Below are 12,868 nucleotides of genomic sequence, written 5' to 3'. Positions count from 1 at the left end.
CTCATAAGTCATAGAGAAGAACTGACAGAAGGGAGAGAGAGTCCAAGAGACAGAGGAGGGGAGAGTCATGGGGGAGATGGACAGAGACAGGGGGAGTCAGGAAGAGGGATGTGAAGAGAGAAAAGGGGATAGAGACAGACAGGAGAGATCAAAACTTGAAGGCAATGAGAGACAACTGATGGCAGAGACAAAGCTGGGGCAGGGGCAGACAGAGATAGGAAGAAGACAGGGATGGGAAGGGAAAGACAGAGGAGAGAAAAGGGGAAAGAATTGGGAAGGAGAACCAGGATAGGGGAAGCAAATGGGGGAGGGGAGGCAGCTGAGGGAGGGGAAGCTTATGGGGGAAGGAAACCAATGGGACAGGGAAAGAGACGTTGGGGGCGTCCCTTTCCCCCCACCCCAAGGTTCTGGGGTAGAAGCCAGAGGCCTGAGGCCAAGACTGGGGCTTTGAGCGGAAACCAGGAGGAGGTGAGTTATTCACAAAGCTCCCGCCTTGCCCTAAGTTTCCAGAAGGTGATGTGGAGTTTCCATCTCTTAGCCACAGACAGGGCCTCCGGGGAAGACAGCTGGCCCTCAGGAGCTGAGGCCCACATATCTAACTGCCACGCTCTACCCATTTCTCTGGTTGTTCCTCAAGGGCCTGGTGCTGGCGTGCCAAGCATTGTGCATACATCATCTTTTTAAATGGGTCAGAGGAGAAATGATCACCATCCTCACTTTAGGACACTTGTGGGAGCCTTGGAGTGGATAAATTGGCTCTCAAATTCACCCAGCTGGTGTAAATGGGCCGAGGAAGGTTTCGAACCCAGGGTTCATTTCTCTGCAGCCCAAGCTGCTTCCCCGAGACGCTAGCCCCGCCCGGTTTCCGTAGAAACAAGCACCAGGTGTCTCCATAGCAACCCCTCCGCGGATTCCTGCCTGCCGCTACCTGGTGCGCATGCCCGCCTGCACCGCGCGTGCCGCCCCACGTGATCACCACGCCGGCGGCGGAAGTAAGCGGCGCAGCGCCGGAAGCACAAGGCAGAAGGATCCTGGTGGAGGAGTTGGCGGCATGGGGCAGTCGGGGCGGGTGAGACGCTGCGGCCGGGGGAGCGGGTGGGGCTGGCGGGGTCCCCCCCGGCGGCTGTGGCGTTGACCGCTCGCCTTTCACCCCCGCAGTCCCGGCACCAGAAGCGTGCGCGCGCCCAGGCGCAGCTCCGCAACCTCGAGGCCTACGCCGCGCAGCCACACTCGTTCGTGTTCGCGCGGGGTCGCGCAGGCCGCAGCGTCCGGCAGCTCAGCTTGGATCTGCGTAGGGTCATGGAGCCCCTCACCGCCACCCGCCTGCAGGTCTGCACCACCCACCCCGCCTACATCAGCCCCGGGCCCGGTCTTCGCGGCTGCGGAGGTGGCTTCAACCGCGGAACCCCGCGTGGCTTCAGTCTCGGGTGGAGAAAGGGAGTTCTATGGAGAACATCGTCTCAGCCACTTAGGGATGTGTGGGGGCAGCGGATGAACGCGTTCAGCTGGGGCTTGCCTGAATGCCTAAGGCTGGTGGTTTAGTGACTCGGATGGAAACGGCCTCTCTTAAAGGTCTGGGGAAGTTAACGTCGCACGGCCCAGTTGGATCATCTGCGGACTGGGTGGTGCACAGTATACAAGGGACGAATTCAAGTCTGATTAGTTCTAGAGGTTGAGCTCATTCCACTCCTTCCTTCTCTTTCTCGGAAAAATTAAATGCAAGGAAGGGCATAATAGCTTCAGCTTACAGTCTTTGCTCCAGAAGAGAGATTTATGATGCTTCCAATTTGTTTTTGCAATTCTCAGATACGAAAGAAAAACACTCTGAAGGATTGTGTGGCGGTGGCTGGGCCCCTTGGGGTCACACACTTCCTGATCTTGAGTAAAACGGAGACCAACATCTACTTTGTGAGTTAATACCCACAGCCCTCATCTTCTCCCTCCCCTGTTCCTCCCCCAGCTCTCATGATGAACCCATACGCCTCTGAGTTGCCATGATTCTGGCTTCAAAGTAAACGCTCTGAAGAGTTAAGCAGAGGTTCCCATTCCCTGCTCCCTAGCTGAACGCCTCGACTCTCACCAGCTGTTTTTTCTGTAGAAGCTGATGCGGCTCCCGGGAGGCCCCACCTTGACCTTCCGGATCAACAAGGTAAGGTTTGGAGGTGGTAGGAGGGCCATGTTGGGTGGAGGATGGGTTTGGGGTGGTGCCAGCTGCATGTGGTCGGCAGGCACCCACTCCTCGCCCTGTCCTGCAGTACACGTTAGTGCGAGACGTCGTCTCCTCCTTGCGCCGACACCGCATGCACGAGCAACAGTTTGCCCACCCGCCCCTCCTGGTCCTCAACAGTTTCGGTCCCCATGGCATGCACGTGAAGCTCATGGCCACCATGTTCCAGAATCTGTTCCCCTCCATCAATGTGCACAAGGTGAGCGGATCCTGGTGTGGTGGTAGGTAAGAGTGGATGGGCAGACAGTACAGTAGGTACCACACATAGGCCCTGGGGTTTTTGCTCAGTCTTCACCTCCCAGCATTGAGGCTCAGAGCTCCAGCTCCTGAGGTCCAGTCTCACCCTTGTGTTCTGTGACACCGGGGTAAGAGGCTCCCTCATGAGCTGCCTTACTCTCCGGAAGATGGAAAATGATGCTGACCATCCTTTATTTCTCGGATGTGTATTGAGTGTTGGGCTGAGCAGTGTGGTAGGTGTTGTGACTCCATCTTAAAATAGAAAAATAGTTTGAGGGGCACCTGGGTGGCTCAGTGGGTTAAGCCTCTGCCTTGGGCTCAGGTCATGATCCCAGGGTCCTGGCATCGAGCCCCGCATCAGGCTCTCTGCTCAGCGGGGAGCCTGCTTCCTCCTCTCTCTCTGCCTGCCTCTCTGCCTACTTGTGATGTTTCTCTTTGTCAAATAAATAAAATCTTAAAAAAGGAGCGAAATGCCTTTTTTTAAAAATACGATTTTTTTAAAGTATTTATTTATTTGACAGAGATCGCAAATAGAGACAGGCAGAGAGAGAGGAGGGAGCAGGCTCCCTGCTGATCAGAGAGCCCGATGCGGGACTCGATCCCAGGACCCTGAGATCATGACCTGAGCGGAAGACAGAGGCTTTTTTTTTTTTTTTAATGTTTCATTTTTTTTTTAAAGATTTTATTTATTTATTTGACAGAGATCACAAGTAGGCAGAGAGGCAGGCAGAGAGAGAGAGGGGGAAGCAGGCTCCCCGCTAAGCAAAGAGCCTGATGCGGGGCTCTATCCCAGGACCCCGGGATCATGACCTGAGCTGAAGGCAGAGGCTTTAACCCACTGAGCCACCCAGGCGCCCCTTAAATAAGATTTTTTAAATTTATTTAACAGAGAGAGTAGGAGCCAGGGGAGGGGCAAAGGGAGAGGGAGAAGCAGGCTCCCCACTGAGCAGGGATCCTGGGATCATGACCTGAGCCAGAGGCAGACGTTTGGACACCCAGGCACCCCAGGACTGGATTTTTTAACTTGTTTGGTTCCAGGGCCCCAGCTCCTAATGTCTGGTACCAGCAGGTTTCACACTGGGCTGCTAGATGCTAATCATCAGGGAGTCTGGTGTGCACAGCTTCAGTGAGCCTCAGAACCAGGATTTCAAGCCAGCAGCCCAGCCAGTGCGTTAGGCCCCCCAGCGCTAGCAGCACCCTGTGCACTCTTGCTGGGGATTTCTGGAGTGGCCATGGCCTGGGCTTGTGCCATGCAGGGAAGCCTGTGGGTGGTTCACGTGGTTCCATGTGCCCCCCCACCCCCCAGGTGAACCTAAACACCGTCAAGCGCTGCCTTCTCATCAGTTACAGTCCCGACTCCCAGGAGCTGGATTTCCGTCATTAGTGAGTCCTGCGAGGGGTGGGCGGGGCCTCACGTGCTGCTGACGACCGGGCTGCAGCTGAGGCGCTGTGATTGCTCGGTCTCAAAGTAAACTCTCTGACGCCCTGTGGAAAGGGTAGGCAGGTGGAGCTGACCTCCAGTCAGTCTCTTGACTCCTGACTCCCCCCTTCTCACACCCTGGCTCCTGCAGTAGCATCAAAGTCGTTCCTGTGGGCGCAAGTCGTGGGATGAAGAAGCTTCTACAGGAGAAGTTCCCCAACATGAGCCGTCTGCAGGACATCAGCGAGCTGTTGGCCACGTGAGGAGGGCGCTGGGTGGGAGATCAGTTCTGTCCTGGGGACCTGCTGTCCTGGGGGCCTACCATCCCCCGCTGACCTTGGTGTGTCCTTTGCGCAGGGGCGCGGGGCTGTCGGAGAGCGAGGCGGAGCCGGATGGCGAGCACAACATTACAGAGCTGCCCCAGGCAGTGGCGGGCCGGGGCAACATGCGGGCCCAGCAGAGCGCTGTGAGGCTCACTGAGGTGAGGCCCGGCCCCAGGGCAGGCCTAGGGGCAGAGGTCACTTCACTGGCAGCCCCTAGCCCTGAGGGAGAACTGACTCTTCCCCCTTGTCTCTCCAGATCGGGCCTCGGATGACGCTGCAGCTCATCAAAATCCAGGAGGGTGTGGGGGAGGGGAACGTGCTGTTCCACAGTTTCGGTGAGAATGGGGCTGGCGGACCATGGGGCTGGGAGTCTCAGGCCCTCCAAGGTGGGTCACGGGGTGCACCGGACACACTTGGATCATGGTGACCTGTCTTTTCCTGGCCAGTGCACAAGACTGAGGAGGAACTACAGGCCATCCTGGCAGCCAAGGAGGAGAAGCTGCGGCTCAAGGCCCAGAGGCAGGACCAGCAGGCCCAGAACATCCAGCGCAAGCGGGAGCAGCGGGAGGCACACAAGTGTGTGGCAGTGGGCTGTGCTGGGGAGGCAGGGTCCCAGGTGCAGGTTGCCACCCTCAGTGCCACCCCTTTGCAGGAAGAAGAGCCTGGCGGGCATGAAGCGGGCACGAGCAGGGGCTGATGGGGATAGCGATGCGGAGGACCCCGGTGTCCCCCCAGAGACAGAGGGGGCTGGCCAGCCAGAGGAAGAGGAGGACGAAGCCGAGTATTTCCGCCAGGCAGTGGGAGAGGAGCCCGATGAGGGTATGTGGCTGGGATCGCCACAGCTGGGCACCTTAGGCTTGTCCCTGTGCTGTGGTGGTCTTGACACCATTTTCTTCCCACAGACATGTTTCCAAAGGCAGCCAAGCGAAGACGGCGTGCTGGGCCCCCAGGCAAGAAGCAGCAAGGAAAGGAGCGGAGGCCTGGTCAAGGCACTGACTCTAGGCCTCCAAAGGCCAAGGGCAGCAGGCCCCAGCGGGGCCAGACCAAGCTGGGACGCAGAGGAGCTGCCTGGGACCGCAGGCGAGGCCAAGCATGGCCACCTAAGAAAGCGGTCTGAGGCCAAACCGGAGCGCCAGATGGAATGCCCCAAATTGGGGCCCACAAGATTCTGCCTTGGGCTAGTGTAGCCCTGGGTTTCCTTTCATAAAGGAGCCGTTTCCCCAATCTCCCATTGTGGTAAATGACTGATTTCCCCTAAGTCTGAGTCTGCATTTGCAGTGGAAAAACTTGGAGTTCTGTGTATAAAGCCAAGGGGCTCATGGCCAGGAGTCTGGGAATTGGATGGGATTCTGCCCCAAACCTGCATTCTTTTCCCCCATGCTGAGCAGCGGGAGTGCAGGGCCGCTTGCACGGGTGAAGCTGATGGGCCTCTCGCCGCCTCCCCCCACCCCACTCCCCCCAGCACCCCCAGGATTACTTGCAAGCTTGTAAGGGGCCCGCTCTGGAGGGCAGGGTGTGAAGAGGAAGGAAACCAGGGGGCGGTGGAAGGACTGGAACTGGCTGTGGGTGGAGCTGCAGGGAAGGGAGGGGCCAGCCGTGGCGCTGCTAACTCAGGGACTGGGGACTAGCACCGCGAGGGCAGCAGCACGCCGGCCATGGCTGCCACCACCTCAGGTGAGGAGCAGACACTGCTGGGTTGGTTGAGCCCAGCAGATGTCTTGGGTCCTCAGCCGCTGCACCTCAGCCCAGGATGGAGGGTGGGGGCGGCTGGCTCCTAGGAGGTGGAGGGCGCTGAGTCAATCACGTCTGGACAGGGAGTTCCTCCCAGAGCAGAGATTGGACCAGGAAGCAGAGATGTGGCTGGGCCAGCAGTCGGGCAAGGGAGGGGTGCGTGCATTGAGCCAGGGGCCCGGAGTCGGCTAGAGACCAGGAATGGGCTGTTTGCCCACCCCTGAGGCGGAGTTGGTACGTGGAAGAGAATCCTTCCCTGCATGGCTGAGTCCCAGGCCTTGTTCTGGGCACTGGAAAGCCAGGGGCAGGGCACTTCCTGGCCTCAGGAGATGTTCTGGGGGCCTTCTTAACAGTGGTCAGGTGGATGTATGGGCTTTACAGAAATCGGGGACAGGATGCCTTTGCAATGTTAGAGGAGTCAGAACGGGCCTCTTGGGGTTAGAGACCTGGAGATAAGTGGGGGCTGGTGAGTCAGGCAAAGAGACTGAATGTGCCTTACAGAAGAGCCTGAAAGGCGGTGTGGGAAGGACTGTCGGGAGTGAGTCACCCAGAGCCTGGGAGAAGAGCAAGCTGGTGTGAGGGAGCCTTTGCTCCTGGGGCCCTTCAGTGGAAGAAGCGTGCACTGCGTTTTCCTGCCAGTGAGGAGGAAGCCAGGAGGGCGCTGAGCAGAGGAATGTGACCTGACCTGGGAGACTGTGCGGAGAACGGGTTGGGATGAGGTCAGGAACTGGGAGGCTGGGCCAGATTCTGAAGATGGTGGCAGTGAGACTTGCTGATGCACCAAGTCTTAGAGGAGGCACTGGGGCACCCCCCCAAGCCTGGTAGTTCTGAGTTACCACTCCTGGCTTACACGTGTCCTGCTTTGGCTTCTGAACTTCCTGGGCGCGTTTCCTCTGTAAACTGGCAGGTGGCTCCTGGGCAGGGAAAGGACTGAGAAAGTGTGTCCCTAGGGGGCTTACATGACCAGGCACAGGGCAGAGGCTCTGGAGGCAGCGAGAGCCACACCAGGAGGGACAGTGCTCACGGGGTGACCCCATCTGCCCATAGGTGCGCGGCCCTGCCCAGCCAACTTCTCAGCTGCCATTGATCATGTTCTCAGTGGCTTCCAGGAAAACTTTCTGTGGCCCCTGCTGGTGGGTGAGTTCCTGGTAGCCGTGGCCAGCAATGGCCTCGCCCTCTACCGCTTTAGCACACGGGAACAGCGCCCATGGCACCCTGCCGTGGTCTTTTCAGCCCAGCTGGCCATCAGCGACCTGCTCTATGCCCTGACACTGCTCCCGCTGGCTGCTTACTTCTACCCACCCAAAAATTGGCAATACGGGGAGCTGGCCTGCCGCCTGGAGCGCTTCCTCTTCACCTGCAACCTGCTGGGCAGTGTCCTCTTCCTCGCCTGCATCAGCCTGAACCGCTACCTGGGCATCGTCCACCCCTTCTTTGTCCGCAGCAGCTTGCGGCCCAAGCACGCGTGGGCGGTCAGTGCCGCAGGCTGGGCCCTGGCAGCCCTGCTGGCCTCGCCAACACTCGGCTTCTCCCACCTGAAGTGGCCGCTGGAGGCAGGCGGCTGCACAGCGGCCCAGCCCATGGCCTGCACCAGGTGCATGGGGACGGCAGGTGACCACCACCTGGAGGCCTACGCAGCCTACAGCATGGTGCTGGCGGTGCTGGGCTGTGGCCTGCCCCTGCTGCTCACTCTGGCAGCCTACGGTGCCCTCGGGCGGGCGGTGCTGCGCAGCCACGGCATGACAGTGGCTGAGAAGCTGCGTGTGGTGGTGCTGGTGGCCAGCGGCCTGGCCCTCTATGCCAGCTCCTACGTGCCCTACTACGTCACACAGGTGCTCAACGTGCACGCGCGGCAGCGCTGGAGGACCCGTTGCCCGACCTTTGCCAACGAGGCTGAGGCCCGGGCAGCACTGGACTGGAGGACCTACGTGAGCCACCAGGTCACGCGGGGCCTCATGCCCTTGGCCATCTGCCTCCACCCACTGCTCTACATGGCCGTGGCACCCAGCCTGGGCTGCTGCCCCCAGAGCTGCCTTGGCTGCACGGGGAGCCGAACCCCAGAGGAGGATGCTGGGAGATCTGGCCAAGTCCTGCCCCTCAAGATCACAGCCACTCCCCCACACCTTGGGGCCCTAGTCCCCTGAGCTTGGCCCATGACCTATTTTGAGCTGCTACCTTCTCACCACAAGGCACTGAGACTAGCAGCAGAATGGGAGCTGAGAGCCTGGGAGGCCCCCAGCCCTGAGCCGCCCCAAACCACCGCTTCCTCCCCTACAGAAAGACCCACTGGGGGCCAGAGTGGGAGATTTCTGCCTACAGCACTGATCTCAGGGAGGGTTGGCCCTGCTAGCCACAGAGCAGGTGACAGCCGTGAATAAACGAGATAGAATGTGACAACTGGAGCCTTTTTATTGCCGGGAGCCCCGGGCTCTCGGGGGCTACCTTCTAGGGCCATGAGGTCCTGGGGCCAGGGCCGAGAAGCAGCAGCAAAGGTGGCAACTGGCTTAGTTGGTTGATGGCCTAGAGAGAGAGACCGGTGGTGAGGATAGCGAGTGCGAGGGCTCCAGGCCCTGAAGGGAATTCCAAGACCCCTTGCCACACACACGTGGGGCCTCCGTGACAGTGGGGCGGGGGGGGCGACGAGGACACAGTCAGATGAGCAGTGGGTCCCTCGAGAAGGAAAAGACAGTAAACCCGTAGCTCAGAACAGGCTTAGGGACTATGTGGGGCCCACAGTCAACCCGAGCATTGGCTGGGAAAGGTAGGGGAGGCGGACGTGTGGCAGAAGTCTTACTTGGCCCACTCAACGTTGAGGATGAGGTGGTCATATCCAAAGCCGGACACCCCAGCGATGGCTCGTGCGGCATCCTCACGGCGGTGGAAGCTGATGAAGGCAAAGCCCTGGGGGAGGGGTATGGAGTCAGGGGTGCTCAGGGAACAACCGGGACAGGTGACCCCTTCCACAACCCCCATGGCCACCAGCCCACCTTGGACTGGCCAGTGGTCTTGTCCTTTGCCAAGTAGATGCGAGAGATGGAGCCAAAGGGCCGGAAGAGCTCTTGGAGGTCAGTCTCACGAGTGTCCTCTGACAGGTTGGTGACACGGATAGTGGCATTGTCGTCGGCTAGACAGGCAAGGTACAACTCGTCGAGGACAGCCCTAACCAGGCCCTGAACGAAGGATAATCACGAGACTAAGAGGGTCCACCTGCCACTCACCTCTGCGGTTGGGCTGCATGGACTCCCCGCGGCGGCTGGCCCCATCCCGCAGGCTCGGTGGCACGTACTTCCCGGTCTTGTTCTGGGCAGCCTGCACGGGCTCCAGCTCTGGACACCAAAGCAGCTGGGTCAGGCCTCACCCTGGCACAGAGGAGGCACACATCCCCCCAGGATGCTGGCAGCTCTGACCCTGAGGCAGCCCCGGCACCATCTATCAAGCCACCGACACCTGGTTGTTCCGAGGCCCGCTGGCGGCAGTGACACGAAGATCACATCCAGAAAGTGAGAGCAAGAACCCACAGGAGTTGATGCCATCCAAGGCAACACAGGACTGTGGTCTGCTCAGCTTCATGACACACAAGAACACCGCAGGGACAGATGACAGGCGTGCTGCACACCTAGTCACAGTGTAGAACCGTCCAGACTCAACCCACTATCAGCAAACCACACCGAAAGACTTGGACCCCAGTCACGCGTCAGTCTGCACAGGTGCACACACATACCCGCCTCCCCTCCCCAACACACACGCACATCCGTGGCAGATGGACACAGCACGCTCAAGTCTGGTCACAGTCTGCAGCACAATCACACCTGGCAAGTCTCAAGTGCACACAGTGTAGACACACAGGCATGCAAAGGAATGGTCCACCAGGCCCCAACAAGGAACGATGGGTGACACTACCAGCAGTCACAGCGCCAGCCCAGCAGGTCTCTCTCTCAAACACAGGCCACAGCCACAGACCTAACAGTGCTGGTGCCGACGTGAGAGATGACAACTTCCCAAGGGGGACAGCCCCAGTCACAGCACAAGACCAAGGTCCCTCCCAGGGGTGCTGGGACTCTCCCCACCCCACGGCCTGCCAAGCCGCATCCCAGGCCCGGGCACCTCCAGGCAGCTTCTCCTTCTCCCCGGTGGACAGGCCCAGCTGCTCAGCCAACTCCTTCTGCATGGGCCCCAACGTGTCCTTGTAGGGGCAGCGGGTCGTCCAGTGGTCGCCCTTGCAGATGCGGCAGGACACGATCTTCTGGCCCTTGAGCTTGTTCATCGGGTCCTCCTCTTCCTGGCAGTTCAGATCCTGGCCGAGCAGTCAACGGGGGTTCAGAGCGAGGCTGCCACACCCCGGCCACCACCATCATGGCCACCAGGCCTGCCCTGTTGCCCCACTCACCTCTTTGCTCGTGATGAATGTCATGGATACATCATCACTGACTGTAGTGGTGGCCACGTTGGGCCCTGGTGGGTCAAACTCTGAGTTCCCAAACTTCTTCCAGTTCTGGGCTCAAGGCAGGATGGGGGGACAGGTAAGGGCAAGTGGGACCCCCTCCACTGGCACCCCAGACCTACAGTAGCCTCCTTCAGGGTGGCTGGCCCTTGAACCACATTCTTCACCCTCCTGAAAAGGCCCCCATTGTTTGACACTTCCTGTTTCCTAGTGGGTCCCCCTAGGGTACGCCAGCTCCTAGCTTCATACCAGCTCAGGAAGCAGGGACAGCTTTTGGCCCCAAGTTCCAGAAGAGAGAACCAAGGCCCAGGGGGAAACAGCCCCACAGCCAATCATTCCTGGGGGACCCGTGACAACAGGTGGGCCAGCTCCCATAAGGGAAGTCATGTCCAGGGGTGCACAGAGGTCACCCAGACTATGAGGACCATCAGCTAAACAACCAAAGCCTCAGCTTCCTCCTCTATAAAGTGAGGACCACAAATGCTCCCCACCTCCCAGGACAGCTAGGGGGATGGATGAGAGAACACTTCCTGCAAAGCACTTGGCACTGCAGTCTGGCACACAGGAAGTGCACAGAAAATTTATGACTATCATTTCTTCCTAAGCACACAGCCCAATTAAATGGAAGCTGCTATGACCACATGACGGGAGGGCTTGCCTCTGTTCCTCCTGGTAAACGGGCCGAAAGGAGTTAAGAATCTAAGCCCACCCACCTTCTGCACCCTGGACTTCTCAGTACCCCCAACAGAGCACAAACACCCCTCGACCTCAGTTCTGCTCCAACACCATAGGGACAAAGAGCTAAACCCCACGTCTACAAATAAAGGTATCAGAAAAAAGGATTCCTAATTCCTCTGAGTCAGCTCTGGGACAGCCCCCAAGACAAGGGAAGAAGGATCTCACCTTTCTCCTTGCGACAGCCTTTGAGGCCTTCCGCGTCTCAATTCTGAATGTTCGGACAATCTGTGGATGGGAGGGGAGAGGTTGGGACTTTCTCTGTCTCAGGGGTCCAGAGGCCAACTAACCCAACCCACACGCCATCCCCTCCCGGCCCAAATGCCCCCAAGCCCAGGGGCACCCACCTCTTCCCCCAGCCTCACCTTGAACTTCTTGCCATCCTCATCTATCTTGTACTCTGTCACTGTCTTGATGTTTCCATTGATGACCTCCTTGGGAGGCGGCAGTGGAGCTAGGAGAGAGAAGAGGTGAGGGAACTGAGCGCTGGGGACCAGGAGGGAATGCCGCTGAGAAGAGACAGCCCCGAATGGAGCAGATGTCATCACTCACCTCCCGGCAGTAACTCAGGTTCTGGGCTGGTGTCACCAGTGGCCAGAGGGATCCCCTTGAGGAGCTCGCTGGTGACACATTTGTCTAGGAAAGGGAGTGTGGGGAGAGGGCTGAGCTGGAGGAGTGGGAACTCCCAAGCTAAAAATGAAGGGACCTTTGGGATGATGCCCACATCAGGGGGGGAGGAGGGTGGGACCAAGGGCTGAGGACTGGCAAAGAAGTGCCCTGGGATAGCCGTGCCAGGACGTGGAGCGGTGTTAACCTCGAGCAGTGGCAAGGATAAAAGCGAGGGGCAGCCCATAAAGATACCCGACGCCAGTATAAAGGCAGGAGGCAGGGCTGTTACAACTTCCTCCCCGGAGCAGGTCTGAGCACTGGGCGGTGGCATGCGAGGAGGATGGATTGGCCAGCGACTATCTGGAATCGGCGACAGGCGGGCCCGGAGGGAGGATAGCGCGGGACAAGAGGGTGGCCGTGAAGGGGGATGTGGGATCGGACGGAGGTGCCAGGGTTGGAGCAGGCGGCAGTGACCTGCCTGGGGAACCGGCTGCGGTGACCTGGGACGACCCGGCATACTCACCGTCCTCGCCCTCCTCCTCCACCTGGTCGGCCCAGCTGGGCTTCGAACTGCAAAAACAAGTTTGCGGAGGGGAAGGCTGAGTCAGCGAGGCCAGGCCCCCGCCGGCCCGACGCACCAGGCCCCACGATACTCCCCCAGGAACCCCAAGCCACCCCCCAGGGTCCGCCCCGCGACCCTCGACTCACTCAAAATCTCCAGTCGGCATTTCCAAACCCTCCCCACGCAGCACAAGCCCGGGCCAGAGAGCGGAAGTGAGGGGAGGACGAGACTTCCTGTGCCGCCGCCTAGAGCAGCCCAGCACCAGCGCCCACAGCGCCCCCTGCGGACGGAGGTGGAGGTGCCGGCTGAGGGGGCGGCTGGGCGCTGGCACTCAGGCTGAACAGAGCCTCAATTCCATTTACCTTTTAGAAAAATTTAAAATGTACTAGTAACAATAAAGCTCACTTATTGAGAGCTTTCTGTATGCCAGGCGCTGCGAGGAGGAAATTATCATTTTCGTTTTGCAGCTGAAGAAATCAAGGCTGGTCTTCCTAGTCTGGGAAGAGTTTTCTTTTTTTCTTTTTTTTTTTTTAAGGCTTTTTTTATTTATTTGACAGACAAAGAGAGGGAGAGAGCACTAGCA

At 59.1% G+C, this 12,868-nt stretch overlaps 2 protein-coding genes across 4 annotated transcripts; one reads left to right on the top strand and one right to left on the bottom strand.

Annotated features, from left to right (window-relative positions):
- The first annotated feature begins 1,011 nt into the window (after nt 1-1,011).
- On the top strand, nt 1,012-8,232 carry LOC111162560 (suppressor of SWI4 1 homolog). 3 transcript variants are annotated; one of them, XM_022527054.1, is made up of 13 exons: nt 1,012-1,069; nt 1,159-1,329; nt 1,807-1,908; nt 2,099-2,149; nt 2,256-2,426; nt 3,771-3,847; nt 4,036-4,143; nt 4,242-4,365; nt 4,464-4,542; nt 4,654-4,783; nt 4,860-5,026; nt 5,110-5,190; nt 6,986-8,225. In XM_022527054.1, exons 1-13 carry the CDS (start codon nt 1,052-1,054, stop codon nt 8,080-8,082), a joined length of 2,376 nt encoding a protein of 791 aa, XP_022382762.1. In that variant the 5' UTR covers nt 1,012-1,051; the 3' UTR covers nt 8,083-8,225. The 3 variants fall into 3 exon arrangements, with proteins under 3 accessions (XP_022382762.1, XP_022382764.1, XP_022382763.1); XM_022527056.1 differs by lacking the exons at nt 1,012-1,069; nt 1,159-1,329; nt 1,807-1,908; ... (7 more) ...; nt 4,860-5,026; nt 5,110-5,190 and adding an exon at nt 5,724-5,881 and having other exon boundaries at nt 6,986-8,232; XM_022527055.1 differs by lacking the exons at nt 1,012-1,069; nt 1,159-1,329; nt 1,807-1,908; ... (7 more) ...; nt 4,860-5,026; nt 5,110-5,190 and adding an exon at nt 6,137-6,756 and having other exon boundaries at nt 6,984-8,232.
- A 97-nt stretch (nt 8,233-8,329) lies between these two features.
- Nucleotides 8,330-12,498, bottom strand: LOC111162448 (eukaryotic translation initiation factor 3 subunit G). Its single transcript, XM_022526879.1, has 11 exons — nt 12,432-12,498; nt 12,247-12,293; nt 11,667-11,750; nt 11,480-11,568; nt 11,283-11,342; nt 10,326-10,430; nt 10,043-10,232; nt 9,157-9,264; nt 8,926-9,062; nt 8,733-8,839; nt 8,330-8,458 (listed from the first exon to the last, which is right to left on the bottom strand). Exons 1-11 carry the CDS (start codon nt 12,449-12,451, stop codon nt 8,443-8,445), a joined length of 963 nt encoding a protein of 320 aa, XP_022382587.1. The 5' UTR covers nt 12,452-12,498; the 3' UTR covers nt 8,330-8,442.
- Between the last annotated feature and the right edge of the window lie 370 nt (nt 12,499-12,868).

Source organism: Enhydra lutris, unplaced genomic scaffold (assembly GCF_002288905.1).
Source record: "Enhydra lutris kenyoni isolate GAN:26980312 unplaced genomic scaffold, ASM228890v2 scaffoldscaffold92, whole genome shotgun sequence".
In the NCBI taxonomy this organism is placed as follows: Eukaryota; Metazoa; Chordata; class Mammalia; order Carnivora; family Mustelidae; genus Enhydra; species Enhydra lutris.
The sequence above is the reverse complement of the archived record's forward strand: the minus strand, read 5'-3'. Positions and strand labels throughout refer to the sequence as shown.